The sequence below is a fragment of the Styela clava genome, chromosome 14 (assembly GCF_964204865.1).
Source record: "Styela clava chromosome 14, kaStyClav1.hap1.2, whole genome shotgun sequence".
NCBI lineage: Eukaryota > Metazoa > Chordata > Ascidiacea > Stolidobranchia > Styelidae > Styela > Styela clava.
The window spans coordinates 14289169-14307327 of record NC_135263.1 but is presented as its reverse complement, the minus strand read 5'-3'; the positions used below and the strand labels follow the sequence as shown (position 1 = coordinate 14307327).

Here is an 18159-nt window from a genome sequence, read left to right as displayed (position 1 = left end):
CGCGTGTTACATGTTGTAGTCAGCGGGCGCGTTTGATAGGTTAGTGGGTATGTGGGCCAACCAATCACATCAAATGTATTTGTTGTTGAGGAACAACAAAACTAACGAAAGGGTTAACGAGGTCTGGTAACTATAAAATTGATATCACTGACAATATAATGAAGTGATGCATTTATTAACGAGTTTACTGAATAAAGTTCTGATCATAGTCAGGATAATTAAGGACCTCCATGTTCTTGTATGTTGGCATATCGTTTTCAACGTGCTGGATACCATTATTCTTAGTTCCAATTCCATGTTAGCGCTCAACAATCGAGGTTTGTACTTTTTTCAAGTAGTTAATTTTTGAAAATGATTCTTCGCGTCGATAAGTGCTTCCGAAAAGAACGAAAGTTTTACCTGCTATAATTTTAGCGTTGAGTATTCAACCTGTCCAGCGAATTGTCATCTCCTTTGATTCGAAGAAACTACCTTTTTAACAAAATCAAACAGGAATTCCATACTAATATCAAAGTATATAAGTCGTACCTAATAGTTAGATTTTTGACGGCTTAATCTTATGACTCACGACCTCTCGCCCAGGTGGTGATGGAGGCCGAAACCGACCAGCGTTTACGTGAACTACCCTACGATAGCGAAGAGTTCTGCATTTTCCTCCGTGGTTAGCCATATGATTAAGCAGTTTTCTCCCCCGGGATAAATATGCAAAATACTATCCGAACCAGCGTAGGTGATCAGAGCTGCCGCGACCACAATCGACCGGTCGCCGGTTTTTGCGCCCCTACTGTAAACCAAGGTATTTTTATGCCTAGTCTTTTCTCTTAGTATATGTTTTTATCGTTATTAGCTCGAATTAACTTGCGTTAATCGGCCCTGTTTAGCGCGTACCGAAACACAAACGATATATTCAGTTCCAGTAACTTAAATCATCTTGTCATAATCGTCGGTGACCAGTATCTTTCCCTTCTAAAATAATCCGGATATAATCATACCTATAACAGACTAGATATTTTAGTTGATTATATTTCCTTGCAAGGTTTATAACAGTCACAAGAACACAAAGTTACAAAACAAAAAGAAGAAAAACAAACATAACATACAAAACAAAGGGCAGTATTATACAATAAACAACTTACAAATCTCGTTTTTTAAACAAGATTTAATTTCGGTCCACGAGTAACCGAGTGAGATTAGATGATACAGAGCAATTATGGAAGAGACCTGAGAGCAAAAATCCTTTTTCAAAGCAGTGAAGTCGACGAGAACAATAAGTGCACCTAAAGAGAAAACAATATTCTAGCATGAATTCAGTTTTAAATTTCACACAAGTAATCAATACCCATACTTCTCTAGGCATTATATTGCATACAATTTGGTGTGATTAGTCCTCACTCCAGAAAGCAAGTCAGGGAAATCTAGGCAGTCAGAAAAAAAAACTACCACACATTGGAAGTCAGTCGAACGTTCCAATTCTAGTTTGTTTGACCCAAAGATTTCCACAAGCGCAAAAAAACAAAAATACGCCTCCCATGCAATAACCCATTTCTATTTCAGGAAAAAATGAAGGCTCCTCAATGTTGAAAATTTTGATCTCATTGCATCCGAAAGTAACCACAAATTTTAGGCCAGCCGAGAACTCATATTCACAATCTGAACCCAAAAGTGTTTGAATGGTTATTTTTAACATGCACAGAAACTTTCTATCAAAAAGTTTCTATTCCATATTCTAAAACAGTTATTTCCAAATTAAAATAACTCGCTAAAAACAAGGTTATATTACCATAATATCACAGTGTGCCACTCAACCACTACACATCATGCAAGCCTCCTTATTTTGCAAGGAACAAGCCATTGCTGCTTCATTTAACTCTCTCTGAAAACAAGGTTTATAGTTATGAAATTAATTTCATTACACCATCAGTTTTAATCACATAGAATTAGCATCCAGTGTGTAGCACATGACAAGCTGTGGGTGAAAAAGCCGAGCCCATTAGCTTCACACGTATATGGTTTGACGACGCTTTCTTGGTCTACTGAATTAGACATCACTGCTCAGAACAGTGATTCCCCAAGTTGATCGACTGTGGGCCAAAATTAGAAGCTGAAGGATATTCGCGGGCCGGGAGCGTCCACAAGAGACCGATACATATAAGTAAGATACTGAACTGAATTATTAAGAATATACACACGCTTAAACTGTGATAAGTGTTGAACTACTTCACTCAAGTTCGTTGGGCCATATAAAATTGTTATGCTGGCCGTACTTGGCCCGTCCACTGGTTGAGAATGTCAACAAACAAGACTCAAACCCTTCTTCTTACTTGTTATTTACTAATCGAGCATGTGTCATCCAAATTAAATTAAGCTATTTAAATAAAGGGAGTTGTAATGCAATTTAAATATAGTCTTCTGTGATTGGGTGGGTCAAGATTGACAATAACAGCCTTTAACAACTTCTCAAGAATACAGTTGAAAATGACGACACAAACTTCATGAGGTCAAATACTTTGACCTGACCATCTTGAAACCCCAAAAAATACTCAAAAATCAGAACGATTTCATTTTCAAATTTGTGCCCCTAATACTTTATATACTGTATAATTGCAACCCATTATATATTGCACATATTTCACGGGAGTTATACCTCTTCTTGTTCAGATTTGGCACCACTTTCTTTTGCTTCTTTCAATTTCTTCTGATCAACAGTGAATTGAATGGCTTGGGCAGCTGGTTTAGTTCTCAAATAATACATACCAGTCTTCAAACCCTGGAAATAAAGATTAACTTTAGAAAATAAAAAAATTGAATATATGACAAACTCACAAAAGATTTTAAGAAAAAGGCACCATCTCGGCAAAATATATCAAAATTTTTGCTCTATTGGAGTAGAAAAGTTGAAACAACTGTTTTATGTGAAAAAATCTGTCACCACAAAGAAATCCGGATTCCAGCTGAGAATACTTTGCATATTATCCATCAATTTTTCTGTATTAATATTACTATAAATATCATATTGTTGCAAGACATAATTCAAGACAACAACCTATTCAGAGATGAACGAGTATACTTTTATTTTATAGCTGCCTAAACATTAAACCAGCTGTTTATATGGCAGTCCAATACGCCCTCCATGTAAGAGGCTATGGTGATTGGGACTAAATATCCACCTCTACTACTCTTAGACACAAGAGCATCCTAGCTACTATATTCCCAACCTACCGATTTCCACCCGTAGAAGTGCATGCTTGTTAGTTTTCCATAATTAGGTTCAGCAATGTGAATGTTCAAGCTTTGACTTTGGTCGATATATGGGGCTCTATCAGCAGCCATCTTGATTATATTTTTTTGAGATATTTCCCAGACAGTTCGATATAGACGTTTAAGATCATCAGGAATTTGAGGAATATTCTGAATGGATAATAGAAGGATTACAGAAAAAGGAGAAATCCATAATGAGTAAGAATTGAAATCTCTGAAATACCTGTACTGATCCATTGCTTGCAATCAATTGCAGTTTCACATCTTCATTCCAAATTCCCATTTCAGCTAAGTCAACCAGGAGATGTTGATTTACAATCTGCAATACAAATAATAAATAATATCGAAAAATACCTTATTGTTAATTATTTTCACAGTGGTCTGAAGCAATGTCAGTATAATTCTACTGAGTAATTCCCTCCTGTTCCATATCTTGGCATTTAACTCGCTAAACTAAATTTTGGCCCCAATCCCCCCACATTAGTTGAAAAAAGATTCAAACAGTCAACAATACACTTCCCATATTTCCATTAAACTATGCATAACACAATTTCATTTTATCCATTTTGTCTGGCAAATCACAAATTGAAATCAATTACACAATAATAATTTTATATGTCTTTGATTGAAAAATATTTGTTACAAAACTTTAATCAAAAAAAAGACTTCTGCCAATATTTAAAACCTGCTTGATAGAATTATGTAAATCCAAAAAATAAAATTGATGTTTAATGTGAAAAAGTAACTGGAGAAAAAAAACATAGAAGTCAAATTTTAATACCAATTTCATATCATAACACCAACATCTAAATTAAAAAGAAAGCAATATTCATTAAAATATGCACAATCGGTAAATAACCTTTTTTGAGCCACCAGATAACCATTATTTCCCTACTGATAGAATTTGACTTGCCTGAAATTCTCCTGAAAGTACTCTCCTTGTGTATATATTGCTTGTATATGGTTCTATTGCCTCATTATTTCCCAAGATTTGTGCAGTAGATGCTGTCGGCATTGGAGCCATCAGAAGCGAATTTCTTACTCCATGGCTGGATAGAAGAAAATTTGTACCATGATTAGACTGAAAAAATGCTCAAGTGCCAGATTAAAACTATACATGATTAGGGATATTTCAATTTCTGACATGAAAATATAATTCTTAATATTCTGGTATATAATTGTATTTGGCAAGATGTGTTAGAGGTTAGAGCGCTAAAGCACTTCACTAAGGGAGCATTGCTGGTTAAAGATCTTGAATTCACCCACCATCACCTTACCCTATTTCTATGATGATGTTTATCTCCTCATGTATCTGTTGTTGCATGTCCAGAGCCTTGTTATGAGTAAAAATATGTAATAACTCCTTAACGATAATAATAACTAATAATAATCAAACGAGAATATCGGTTAGAGACCGAAGACTTATCGATCGAAAGTTAGGGGATCCCCAAAACAGCGCTCTTACTCCATAGTGACACCTTGTGTCCCATCACTAATTAATTAATAACTATGTAATTATACGACATAATTCATCCAAAATCAATAGGCTTCTGGTCCGACATATGATGAATGCACATGCAAAATCTGGAGCAGATTTAATCTTGCTTTCGCGTGCATCTAACAGACATACAGACATAGACAAATACCTATCAACATACTTACCGATTAAAATCGATAAGTAATAATGTGAGATTATGAGAACCCATACTACTGGTACTACTGGACTTGCAATAAGTAAATACAATCCTACTGAACTAATACGAAAACAAAAAATAAATACGAAACGCACCTTTTTATGTCAGCTTTCAATGCTTCCCAATCCCATAAATCAGTGGGTGTTACTCCCCACAAGTCATATTGCAGTTGCTGTGAATAATCAAAAAAATTCATTTAATAAATTGATAAATTCTCACAAATGTTGAAGGGTAAAATGCTTTTTGAATCTGTGTGATAAATCAAGTCAGTATGAGATAATTGCATTTTGTGGTCTCTTATCTTCAATAAATTAATTAGTAGTGACTATTAATGCAAATAATCGAGTAATTAGATGTTATATTATTCCATTTCTTACTCACCCCTTTGCTTATAGGTGATCCTTCATATGTTTCATAATGACCCAATTCTTTAGCAATTTCACATGATGCAGTCAATGCACCATAATATATTGTTTCAAATATTTGAATATTCAATTTCATTGCCTGAAATATAAAAATGAAATGAAAAAAACACAAATAGATATAAATAAATTTACAATTATCCCAATCTTAGTGTTATAGAATAGAAGAAAAATTCAGATTCCCAAGAGGGCGTACTGAAGTAAATTTGCATAAAATAATATACCAAGTCTACATAATTAATACTATACTGCTTCAGTGACACCCTCGAAATTGACTACCACATCTTATATATAGAGCAGAGAACAGTCAATATCTAGAGTCTAGTCCCCATTTTATGACTCGCAACCTTCCATTCATATGACCTGCGAATGAGACCCCTCGAGTCAAATCTTCCTAAATTGTCGCATTTGTCTTAACCCTAATTATAAACCTGCATCACAGATAACAAAAATTAAAAATGCACTCAAGCACTCTAGAAGAGACTTCAATATTTTTTCAAACTTAAAAAAAATTATTGGACATTATAATTTGGAACTCTTGACCTTACAAAAGAGAATTTCAAAGTGCCATAGATGAAATTTCATGTTCAGCCAAGAAACAGAAAAAACCTTAACTCAATCCAAGTATATCACTTACCTCTTCACTGTCAAATGGGAATCTCATCTTAATGAAAGCATCAGCAAGACCTTGAACACCAATACCAATCGGACGATGCCTCATGTTCGAGTTTCTAGCCTGGACGTTCAAAAACAATAAAATCATTTGAAGATTGCAATATAAAAAATAATCTTAAACTTCAACTTTATCAGTTCCTTCGTATTGGACATGAAGGGTACCTATGGTTTGATAAATTGTTGTTTTTGAAATGGTGAAAAAAATAAAATTTTCTCAAAATGGTTTCAATTTTTCAGCGTTTAGCCATTTACTATTTTTCCGGCAGGGTCCGATATTCAGTACAGACATTGTAGTGGCCATATTATTCTTTCGACCATCATGTTCGTATTTCAAATAGTTGAACATTTCTCTCTTGTTTCTACGATCATTGAACTTTTAACTTTCAAATTAATAAACACAAAATCGTATCCAGCAATTCTAGCTGCATGCCTGCACCCAACATATCACAAGGTTAAGTTAGGCAAAATGTATTTGATTGAGTTGTACCATGAAGACATCATTACTCTGGATAGAAATTTATACTTTAAAATCAATAAATTTTTTCCCTCCATCAAATCACAAGAAATTTTATAAAATATCAATCACTAATTCTTTTTAACAAATAGTATTGCTTACCTCAGGAACAGGATAGTAATTGATGTCGATGATCTTGTTTAGATTATTTGTGATCACTTTTGTAACTTCAAACAACTTCTTGAAATCGAAAGTTTTATCTGGTGTGACGTACATTGGAAGTGCAATAGAAGCAAGATTACAGACAGCAACCTGCAAATGAATAGGGAATAATGTCAGAATGGAATCCTATCTCTGTGAAATGAGCGTTATTGATCAAATGGCTTATGCTGAGGAATAATGAAAAGATTATAGTAAACTTTGGGTAAGTAGAGATTGCAACGTCATAGCCAGTGTTGGGATTCAGGGGACCCGCGAACTAATTCTTGGAATGTCATAATAATCAGCAAACCATCTCATCGAGTTTATTGTTTTAGATGTTAAATTAGATGATTTGAGGCAATGAGTAACTTGCACCATAACTGACGACTGCAATTGTATTTGGTGTTTTGAAAATTATGTATAGCCGCAAAAAATGGCCCCCAAAAAACGGAACCCAGTCCATCCTGTTGTCAGTGACCTAATGAGTTCAATACAAGAGGACCAGTTCATAAAATTTTGAATCCCATCATTGATCATAGTCATTTTCATGATCGGACTTGCATAAATTGCTTGCTGCTCAACACCGGCGTACAATGCACCACCATACGTCTATATCAGGGTGGTCCAAACCCAGGCCTGTGGGCCACATGTGGCCAGCAGCGTAATTATCTGTGGCCCGCGTCGCCTTTGCTGAAGGGTAATCAAATAATCGCATTTGGTGTTGTTTCGTCATAAAAATAATCAGAAAATCTTTTCGACATCTTGTTACATCACTTATGTCACTAAATTGACTAGTGTCTCGGCTAGCTGAAGCAACTAGCAAAGTTGAATATTGTGCTTGGGTATTCCAAATTGTTCACTGGCTTTGTATCTTTTTGATTGGGAATATATTCCAACAATAATAAATAAATAAATATCAATGGGATGTCCTGAGAATATAATTCCTTCCGCCCTCCGGTGATTTTTTGCAACCAGCCTAAAGTATTACAAAAATGCTTCTAATATGTCAGAAATATTAGTAATTTCCCTCCCTTACATTTGGTAAAATGTGATAATCAATTAATCTGCAGTTATGGCAAATATAATCTAAAACGGCATTTTGCTATCATGTGAGCAATGAGCATTTTCAAATTTTGAGGGATTTTGCTTTGAGAACCCCACCGATGTCCGAATGTACTTATATTTGCTGGAGCACTTTCTCCGTTGTGAATAGTTTAAAATCTTATATTAAACATAGATATTTTGCAGGTTTTAGCTTAATAAATGACAAATAATGATCAATTGTTTGCACAATGAAGTGTTTGTTGGTCGTTTTATCTATTTCAGACACTATTGTGGCCCGCGAACAATGCAAAAATAATTTTGTGGCCCGCGAAGGCGACAACCTTGGACCACCCTGGTCTATATGGTAGCTCTTAGGATTTTAGTGGTAAGTTATCTCTCAGATGGGCATCATTTAGTTCTGAATTAGTGTGTTTTAAGCGAATTCCCTCCCAAAAAATCTAAACTAAATCTAGGTTAGAGGCTGTAAAAAGATAACATGGAGCTAAGCCACGTTGAGAAATCCATGAATTTTTACTCAGTTCATGAATGGAGTAAAATAACAAAATGTCCAATTTTAACATTTCAGATTTACTATATTAAGTGTATAAAGTCAAGAGTAACATATTTGAAAGTTCTGTCTCACATTCCTTTTTCGCTGGCTATAATTCCTTGATGAAAAACCGTTCTAATTTGGATTTTTTCCAAATCTTCATTAAGCGTTTTAGCAGGGTTCTTGGTGTTTTTTGACGGTTTTTCACTGTTTTTAAGCGTTTTAGCAGGGTTCTTAGTGTTTTTTGACGGTTTTTCACTGTTTTTAAGCGTTTTAGCAGGGTTATTGGTGTTTTTTTAGCAGGGTTAATAATAGGGATGTCCTTATCGTTTCCGTTTTCGTTTAGAGCTGTATTCGAATAGTTTTTTCCAATTTCGGTTAATCGTAATTTAACATGTATAAAACTTGCGACGTCGCGCACGATCTTTTTCGGTATTTTTTTTTCAAAGTACATTAGTAAGTGCTGAATCGTCCGTCGCGTGAACCATAGTGACCTCTGCTTTCTATCAAGCGTGACGAAACGGACATGTCTGGGCATGTCCAGACTTGTGCGATTATTGCCGACAATCTGATGTTGACGGTGCAGGCAACCGGTATCTCTGTTATGGAAGTGATTAGTTTTCTATTGCGAGTTTATCATAACTGCATAACGCACGGTGGAAGTTTTAAAGGTAAAGATGGGTACGGTGTCGTTTGGTTGAATAGCAGTGCAGCAGTACCGTACCGGTAGCCTAATGGAATCGGAGTTTATCTGTGCCAGTAGGCTACGGTACTAGTACAGTCATACGGCACTGTGCCGCACAACATGAACATTATTATGTGTACCAGTTTAGGGTTCAGGTTGTGAGCCATGCACATACTTCAGGAGCTCTAAAAAGGAACTGTGGTCCCTGGAGCTGTAGCCAAAGCCACTGTGATTAAGAATCAGCTTCCCAGCCCTGATTAGAAGCTTGTGATGGCAACAGTATGTTTTCTTTAATTCAGAGAAATAACTTTCTCAGAGAATGCTCCAGTGATTCGCATCAGTTTAGTTTGACAGACTATGTCACATGTTCATTTCACCCACTTATGTTGGGAAATAAAGTTACTGAAACACTTGTGAAGTATTATTTTGGTTCTAGTAATTTAGTTTAAACGATATTCGAAATGTTTTTTCTGAAGCATTCTAGAATAGTTTAGTATTCTGATACGGACATCCCTAGTTAATAAAAATGCTTTATTTTTATTCAAACTTGAGGCACTAGGGGTGTTTTTATCAATTTTTATGCAGTCAGTTCTCAATATATTTTAATATATCCTTGTTTATTTCATTTTATTATATTTCATTTACTGGTAACACACCTTTAGGGGCCAAGAAATGGTATAATAGATTTTGAATTTCTGAAATTTTTAAAGACTTTATGAATTCCCAAACAAATATCCTTGATAAAATGCTAATTCTTTATTCTCAATTATAGTTTTTAAAATCAAGTTGCGCATACCTCATCTGCACTTGTGTATTCCACGATTTCTGTACATAAATTAGAACTTTTGATTGTCCCAAGATTTTGCTGGTTTGATTTTCTATTGCATGCATCTTTGTACAGCATGTATGGTGTACCAGTTTCAATCTGTGACTCAATGATGGCATACCAAAGTGCTTGAGCTTTGATTGTACGTCGTGCTCGCCCTTCTTTTTCATACCTTCAAAAAAATTTTTTTTTGTTTGGATCATCATATTTTTTCCATGTTATTGGAAAGAATTTCCATTCTCTGGTTAAAAATAGATTTTCCATCATTCTCATTTCTTGGTTTGGCGGGGTTATGACAAAAGCAGTTAACTTACTTTTCATATAATTCATCAAATTTTTCTCCCCAAACGTCTGCCAATCCTTGTGCTTCATTCGGACAAAACAAAGTCCAATCTCCATCGCTTTCCACACGTTTCATAAACAAATCAGGAATCCACATTGCATAAAATAAATCTCTGGCACGAGATTCATCTTTACCTGGTCATCATAAAACAAAAAATGTTGTCAAAACTCCTTCTGTCTTAAATCCTCGTGCCCAAGCAGAGTATTGCAATCACATGTATACAATACACCAGGGCTTACCAAACTTGGGGTCGCGACCCTGCAGAGGAGCGCGGAATAAATTTTAGAGGCGGCAAAGAGTACACCAATTTCAAAAGAATTACAAAATAGATTGTACTTTTATAGACTTTTGATTCGAAACACGATTATTAAAACTAGTACAAAACAAAAATTTCTCAATATCGAAAGAATTCATAGGATCAGAGAAGCGACGCGCTTGCATAACAATGCCGACCCAACAGGGTCAGAGGGAAAAATATTGAAAGGGGTCGCGAGTCTCGCGAGCTTGAAGGTTTGGGACCTGCAATACAAACATATTGATTTTTAAAAGTATAATATTTGATAAAATTTATCTGTTATTACTTGGATTATGCTTATGGAATACCGAATATGATTTTTAATAGCACTTTTTCGAGAGCAAAACGCACTTTTTCAATAATGTCACCATATTAAATCAGATATCTTCGACTGGTCAAATGGGGTCAAGTCTTGGATACAGACCAACCATCTTGCAGTGAGAAATGGGACTGGGCTGGGACAAATGAAGAACACACCAATTCTTCCAAAACTATAACAAAAAAGTAAACCTGTATTTTTCTTAGCATCCAAAAACTCAAATACATCAGCATGCCAAGGTTCAAGATATATTGCGAATGCGCCAGGCCTCTGCAACAGAAAACAATATAATTAAAAAAAAGTGTACATTATTGATGATACATGTCAGTGCAAATTTAATTCTTTTTAATATCCTCAATCAATTATACACGTCAAGTACATCCTTTGAGTAAATGTTTGAATTAGTCACAAAGAAAAATCGGGAATTGTTAACTAAAATGTCTTTACTAAGAATTTTATTAATGCATGCATTTCTTTCTCATTTTGCATTTAACATATTAATAAACTGTCTAACCTTGTTTCCTCCTTGATCAACATATCTAGCTGTGTTATTGTAGACTCTGAGCATGGGTAACAAACCATTAGAGTTTCCATTAGTCTGTGATTGAAAGAATATAAATCAAAAATGTATTTATCATGAAGTGATTTTTCCCAAGCACATATCTCTTAATTAACAGCCAGTCTTTTAAGACAGGGGTGTGCAACATTTAATACAGGAGGGCCAAATACAAATAACTGGGTGAAACCGCAGATAGTAGCTGCACTTGCAGGCACCAAAAATGAGGTTTATGATATAGGTTGTTTGCTTCGCCCAAGCTAGCTGTTAGGGCCTCCTGCGTGGGGGAGGCCAGGGTTACTGGCGATGTACTGAAATAAAAGTACTGTACTCAATATCAAAAGGTCATAATAAAAAATAGGACTCCGGTATTAGGCTTGGAATTCCTCTCATGTACCAGATTAAACTAAATTAAAAACTTGTTTCGCAGGCCTCACAATTTTTCACTGTGGGCTGCACGAGGACCGCAGGCACACCCCTGTTTTATACTAAGATCCAGGATACTCAAAGGCTTTTTGAGAGAAAACTATATTGAAAGTATTCGAAACTACGATATATCAAATAATGTAATGCATTGAGCGTCAGTACAATTTCAATTTTGGATTGAGTGAATGAAACAGAATTTAACGCTTAATTGACTATTAAAATTACAGTTAACATGTGCAAGACCGCAAAAAAGTTCATGCTATGAATCACTGCTGGTATTACAGTCACAATTCGGAGACTGCTTATCAGCCAGTAGAAACATGTCTCGTGAAGTTCTTACAATATTTTTTCTATGACAGAATAAAACCAGCAAATTCATTTCTTTGAATGACTGGGGAACGCTGTCAACGCTGCTACAAATTGTGAAAGATACCTCTATATCGAAAAGACCAAAAAGGTATAATATGCTTTTTTGATATGTTTACAAAAATTCTCAACCACTCAATGTCAATCACGTCATATGACGCTTATTCTTGTCTTTCTCTCCGAACAACGCTCTGTACAACCGGGCACTGATATCAAGGACAAAAAACTTCAAGGTTCTGAATTGCCTACCCAATTTATTACACCCTAGATGAGGTGTTGGGCACAAGATTTGAACCCAAGATATCATATTTATGAAAAAACAAGAATCTTTTGGTTCTGAATCGCCTACCCAATTTATAACACCCTGGATGAGGTGTTGGGCACGAGATTTGAATCCAATATGTGCATTATGTGACGTCAACACAGTTCGAGTCTTAACAATTTAACATCAATAAATTGATAAATCCTGGATCAAAAAAACTAGTTTTCAAACCTCCAACACTTATTGTAAACAGGTATTGTGCGAAGCAAACCACACTTACCCCGGCTATGTAACTTCCAGAGGCTCGAATATTAGAAACACTCAGACCAATTCCACCAGCAGTTTTTGATATAAGTGCACACTGTTTCAAGGTTTCATAAATACCATCAATACTGTCATCTCTCATTGTAAGAAGAAAGCAACTGGAATATGGAAAAATTAATTACCGTATATTGTCCAATTATTTTCAAACCTGTTACACAGCAAATGATAAAATGTAGATATACCATATAAATCCAGATATTTTACTGGAATATTTTCATGGAATAAAATCTATGGCTACATATTTAAATTGTAAACAGTAGATAACACAATCAAGATACGTGTGATGTCAAATTGAACTTTCGATAATCCGGTTAATGGTTCACAATCGTAACTTCGAATTTTATGCGGGATAATTATTAGAGAATAGCCCTTTCCTTTGTAGGCTGTTTCATATAACCTCTTGTCGGTTACTGATTTTTCCATAAACTTAATCAATGCGTCTGATAAATAACTGATTCTGAATAAGCTGTGGTTCGTCATATGATTCAACTGTCTTATTGAATCTCATCTCTTCTGAGATAAATACAAAAATTAAACCTAATTAATAGAATAGTTAATTAATAAATACTCATAAAATATTTACTCTAACCTTGAAAGTTGGGGTTTATTGGTTCCAGCATTGAACAGTGTTGGTGAAGCATGTGTGAACCATTTCTCCGACAGAAGATTATAAGTCTAAATAAAGATAAAGAGTAATTGTAATCCTGAGAATGTATTGAAGAAAAGTCTAAAAAATAAGTTCAGTCATAAACAGGGTATTTTCTGTTTTATACAGTTTGTAGTGTCTGTATTCCCACTTGCACAAAATATTATGGTATTGAATTTAGGTGAGTAAAATATTTTTATTACTTCAAAAAGTTTAATTTTTATTTGTGTTTCAAGCATGAATGGTACCTAACAGCACAAAATAATCTAATTCATATCATAAACAAGATTAGTATAACAGGAAAAAAAATAGACAAAGCATAGATAGACAATATTCGACTAAACGGTGCACGATATAAAAAAACTCTACATTTCCATTATACTAGAGTGCTATATTACAGTAATAATACAATATTTACTATATACCTCCAAAACTGCATCAATATCCCTCTTATGAATACCAATAGCAACTCTCATTAACATTTGTTGTGGTCGTTCAGCAATTTTTCCATTCAATTTCAACAAATATGATCGTTCCAAGGTCTGAAATAGATTTTAAATTACCTCAGTCATTTCCAATACCCATCCATAATAAATTTGAAAAACACAGTGAGTTGAGGCCTAGAATTAAAACAATGACTAAGATATTCATGTAAATTTTACTGATCTTTCGATTAAAAATAAAAGTTTCTGAAGTGAGAAGTGAACACGAAGGAACTTTTTAATCATTACACAAACACAATATCCCAGACCCAGTACCCACAAATTTAAAATAAATAAACAAAAAATATATAAGATATAATAAGATACCTTAAAACCGAAGAAGTTGTATGAAAAGTCACGATCATATATGATAGCAGAATTCAGTCGCTGTAAATAAAATATCAAAATTACAATAAACTGAAAAATATGCAAAAAATTATTTCTATTATTACTACTCATTACTTTAAAAAGTTTTACTCAAAGACCACAGATGATTATTTATGCTTACATCAGCATTTTCCATTATAATGTCATGGGTTTCCTTAGAGATCAGTGGAGAATGACAATCATTTCGAGGGTTGACGTATTCAAACAAGTCAGTCATCACAGCTGAAAAATAAAACGTTCATCATAAGCATAATATTTTTGTATGTATATGCATAGTTCAAACATATATTATCGAAATATTAAATATCAAGAATATAATATGACTAATATTTAATATCTGTATTATCGGTATATACCGGGTTTACATAAAATCTCAAAAAATTTTCAAATTTTTCCTAAAATCAGAAAAATAAATGACCCCTTTATTTTTATGCAAATGAGTTTGAGCAAATGAAATGTAATACAATGAAATCACCGCTAAAAAGCTTCTTTGTCTCTTTATGAAGATTAGAGACAGCAAGTCGAGCAGCAAGAAGTGCATAATCTGGATGTAAAGTCGTCAGCGTCGCAGCTGTTTCCGCAGCCAACGTGTCCAATTCAACAGTGGTTACACCTTCATAGATTCCATTAATGACTTTCATGGTGATTTTAGCCTGTGTAAAATAAGATAAATTTGAGATGTGAAGATTTAAAAATACTGTACTCATGATATATCAGTATGGCACAGTTCTCCGATTTCAACAATATCCCCTATATTCAAAGACATCAATTATAACAATGAATTCATAGCCCTTCTTTACAGGACAGACTGGCAGTGTTTGACCCCCATATCGACACAAAAGTGGCAAATCCTGAAATCAGCATTTCCCAATAAAGTAAAAGGAAGTGAAATCTATAAAACGTCACCCTTGGATTTCTCATGAAAAATAATTCAATTTACCGAAGGAATAAAATTTTATTGTAGCATAGCATTTATTGTAGCATTTGTTCTGTAAAAATTAGTGAACGGAACAAAATTTTTTAATCTGTCACGATTGATTTATATCAGTATTTCGATCTCATGCATCTGCTATTGCAGTATTGCGCCAGACACCCTTGTTTCTGAGACAAATGGAGTGTTTGTTTCATAAATCAGTAGATCTAAATATCGAGGAAAACAACTGTCTTGAACTTAAAAAATCAAAACTAAGAAATAACCAAGCAAACGATCAAACATACAGGATCAACAAAATCCATGTTCAGCCCATAACATAACTTTGAAACTCTTGACGTGATTTTATCGAACATAACTTTCTCACGTCTTCCATCTGAAACAAAATCATATGTTGTAATACTGTCAAAAAAACAAGATTCAATGATTCAGAAATTAATATTTACCATCTTACCTCGTTTTAGAACATACATCGTGCAGTGTGAGAGTGTTGAAACAATTTACACAAACAAAATTTTCTTTATGAAAGCAAATAGTCAGTGGATAACCAAATGGAAAAAATGAATTGAATTTATTTTTATTCCAAATCAAGTGAAAATAACTCAAACCCAGAATCCTGTGAAATGGAATTTATATGCATAAATATTAGAGTCAGACAGTATTACAGTGTTAACCATCAACCTGTTAAAATACAGCAGTACAGACATAACTCTGTAACCAGGTACCGTAACTGCAGAATGTTATACAAAGATTATAAGATGCAGTTCTATCTGACTGCAGGACTGTATACGTACAGACGTACATGATTGTACTGTTCAGACAGTTATATGTCTGTACGTGTATACCAGTGGTTCTCAAACATTAAGGCGCGCCCCACAAGGGGGACGTGGACAATTTTTTGAAGGAACGTTAAACTAATTCTGTAATTAAAAATATTTGTTAGATTTGATCCTCACCACAATATTTCAGTATTTTGGATATTTACATTTCTTTATTCAGTTATTTCAGTATTTTGGATATTTCAATATTTACTGATTTACGTTCTATCCATGCATTTTCAAGGTGTTTTTAAAATAAAACATAGGCTACTTCAGTACTTTCGCCTTACCATCTCTGCATCTGCAGATCTGCTATTTGTAGGAGTTCATTACAGTATCGTACTATTAGCTAGTTCTGTAGTTACCGTACTTTTTAGGTGTGGGCACGAGACTCTTGCTGTCTTGAGACTTGACAAATTCAGAAATTCTAAATACAGAAATAGGGGGCGGTACCTGTGGATTTACACATTTCAGTAATACTGTAATGTACTGTAATGCCTGAATGTTGTACAGTATTCTGGTACCGGTACCGGTATAATTAGACTAAATCAGGAATTATTGCATCATCATATTACAATACTGTCAGACTGTGCCTATGTTCTGATATCGCAGTACCGTATTAAAGGATCGCACAGTCGGACTAAAACATCGAGATTGGAGGTTCTGAAAATACTGTTATAATTTGCCCCACCTAGTCTACCTATCTCTCTTTTTCGTTACTCATAAATTTGGAAAGTATTAAAGTGCCAAACAAAGAACGACGGTTGTTTTGATATTTTGGCGCTACAAATTTGAAGCTGCCCGCCAAACTTAGAGAGGGAGTGGTCACTTTTTTGTGGCTTTGGGGCCAGGCCACTGAAATGGGGCCAGGCCACAGAGAAATTGGGGCCAGGCCACGGAAAAATTGGGGCCGGGCCACAGAGAAATTGAGGCCGGGCCACGGAGAAATCGGGGCCAGGCCAGGCCATGGTGCTATGCAGTAATACGGAGCCACACTCAAATTCTGGTATGAAAAGTGGATTAGTCCTATTTTTTGTGTGTTCAACGGGTTAGTAATGATCTTGAAGGTACAGACAAACCTTATTAGTGAAAAGAATACGATTGAATCACATTTAACCGAGAATTTATTGCCTGGAAATACTGGATAGAAAATGGAGCCACAGACTTGAGCAGTTCAGTAATATGGGGCCACACTCAAATTCGTTTTGAGAAGTGGATTAGTCTTATTTTTTGTGTGTTTAACAGGTTAGTGATGATCTTGAAAGTACAGGCAAACCTATGTGGCGTACCAAAATTGATATCACCACTCAGGTTCTTTCTGCCAGCTTCTTGGACACTGAAGTTGCAATAGATGTCGATCACAAAATAATCTTCTTGCGGTTCCAACCACAGCAGAGTAACTAAGTTAACTAACTAGATTAATTATACACCTGTAAGAACTTAATACAACCAAATACTCCAATAAGAAATACAATAAACAAATAAAAACACAGTACAAATACCGTAGGATACATACGTAACACAAGATACGGAATTGGTCTATGACGTCACAGTCATGAACTATATACTTATAATGGGATATGAAAAACCGGGTAAAACATACCTAGATATACATAAGAATAACTAGTATGACACTAAAGATACAACACAAATCCTATCTTATCGACAAACACGTAATATACATGGAAATACGCATAGAAATCACACAGGAAATAAACTGCGAAAATAGACTAGTTACGGAAGTGTTAAATACAAGCTAACTAGTGAACAAAGCTATGCCAAACTGGAGAAATAGTAAACCTGCACTACTAATATCATTTTACAACAAGAATTACATAAATTTACGGCATTAAAACACTATAATAATAACCTAATATACAGAGGAATATCTACACTGCCGGCAGTCTGACAAACCAGCTACAAGAGAAAGTTACACAGTTGTTCACTAGTGACTCAAGTGGTAAGAATAAATATGGGCGTACAGAATAAAACAGAGTTATAGACGTGGTCGTCTCATTACTCCCCCCTTTTTCAGATGGGAAATTACAAAAAAATTTTCCATCTTCAAAATTGAAAATCCATAAAAATATGAAGAAAATGTAAAGAACTGTACACTCAAATGAAATGTATATCTAAAAACAAAACAATGAATTGTTAAAAGCATGATAAAAGCACTATCACAGTCAAATCAAATG

The 18159-nt window shown here is 34.7% G+C and overlaps 1 protein-coding gene across 1 annotated transcript; it reads right to left on the bottom strand.

The window, feature by feature from the left end:
• Window positions 1-1007: 1007 nt before the first annotated feature.
• Window positions 1008-15759, bottom strand: LOC120340964 (ribonucleoside-diphosphate reductase large subunit-like). The gene is made up of 22 exons (XM_078119779.1): window positions 15601-15759; window positions 15434-15522; window positions 14691-14868; window positions 14337-14437; window positions 14156-14215; window positions 13772-13888; window positions 13290-13375; window positions 12657-12798; window positions 11281-11364; window positions 10958-11036; window positions 10124-10286; window positions 9780-9981; window positions 6666-6815; window positions 6012-6110; window positions 5334-5456; window positions 5048-5124; window positions 4172-4307; window positions 3482-3577; window positions 3220-3408; window positions 2645-2767; window positions 1781-1873; window positions 1008-1277 (listed from the first exon to the last, which is right to left on the bottom strand). The coding sequence occupies exons 1-21, from the start codon at window positions 15617-15619 to the stop codon at window positions 1802-1804; spliced, it is 2385 nt and encodes a 794-aa protein (XP_077975905.1). The 5' UTR covers window positions 15620-15759; the 3' UTR covers window positions 1008-1277; window positions 1781-1801.
• Between the last annotated feature and the right edge of the window lie 2400 nt (window positions 15760-18159).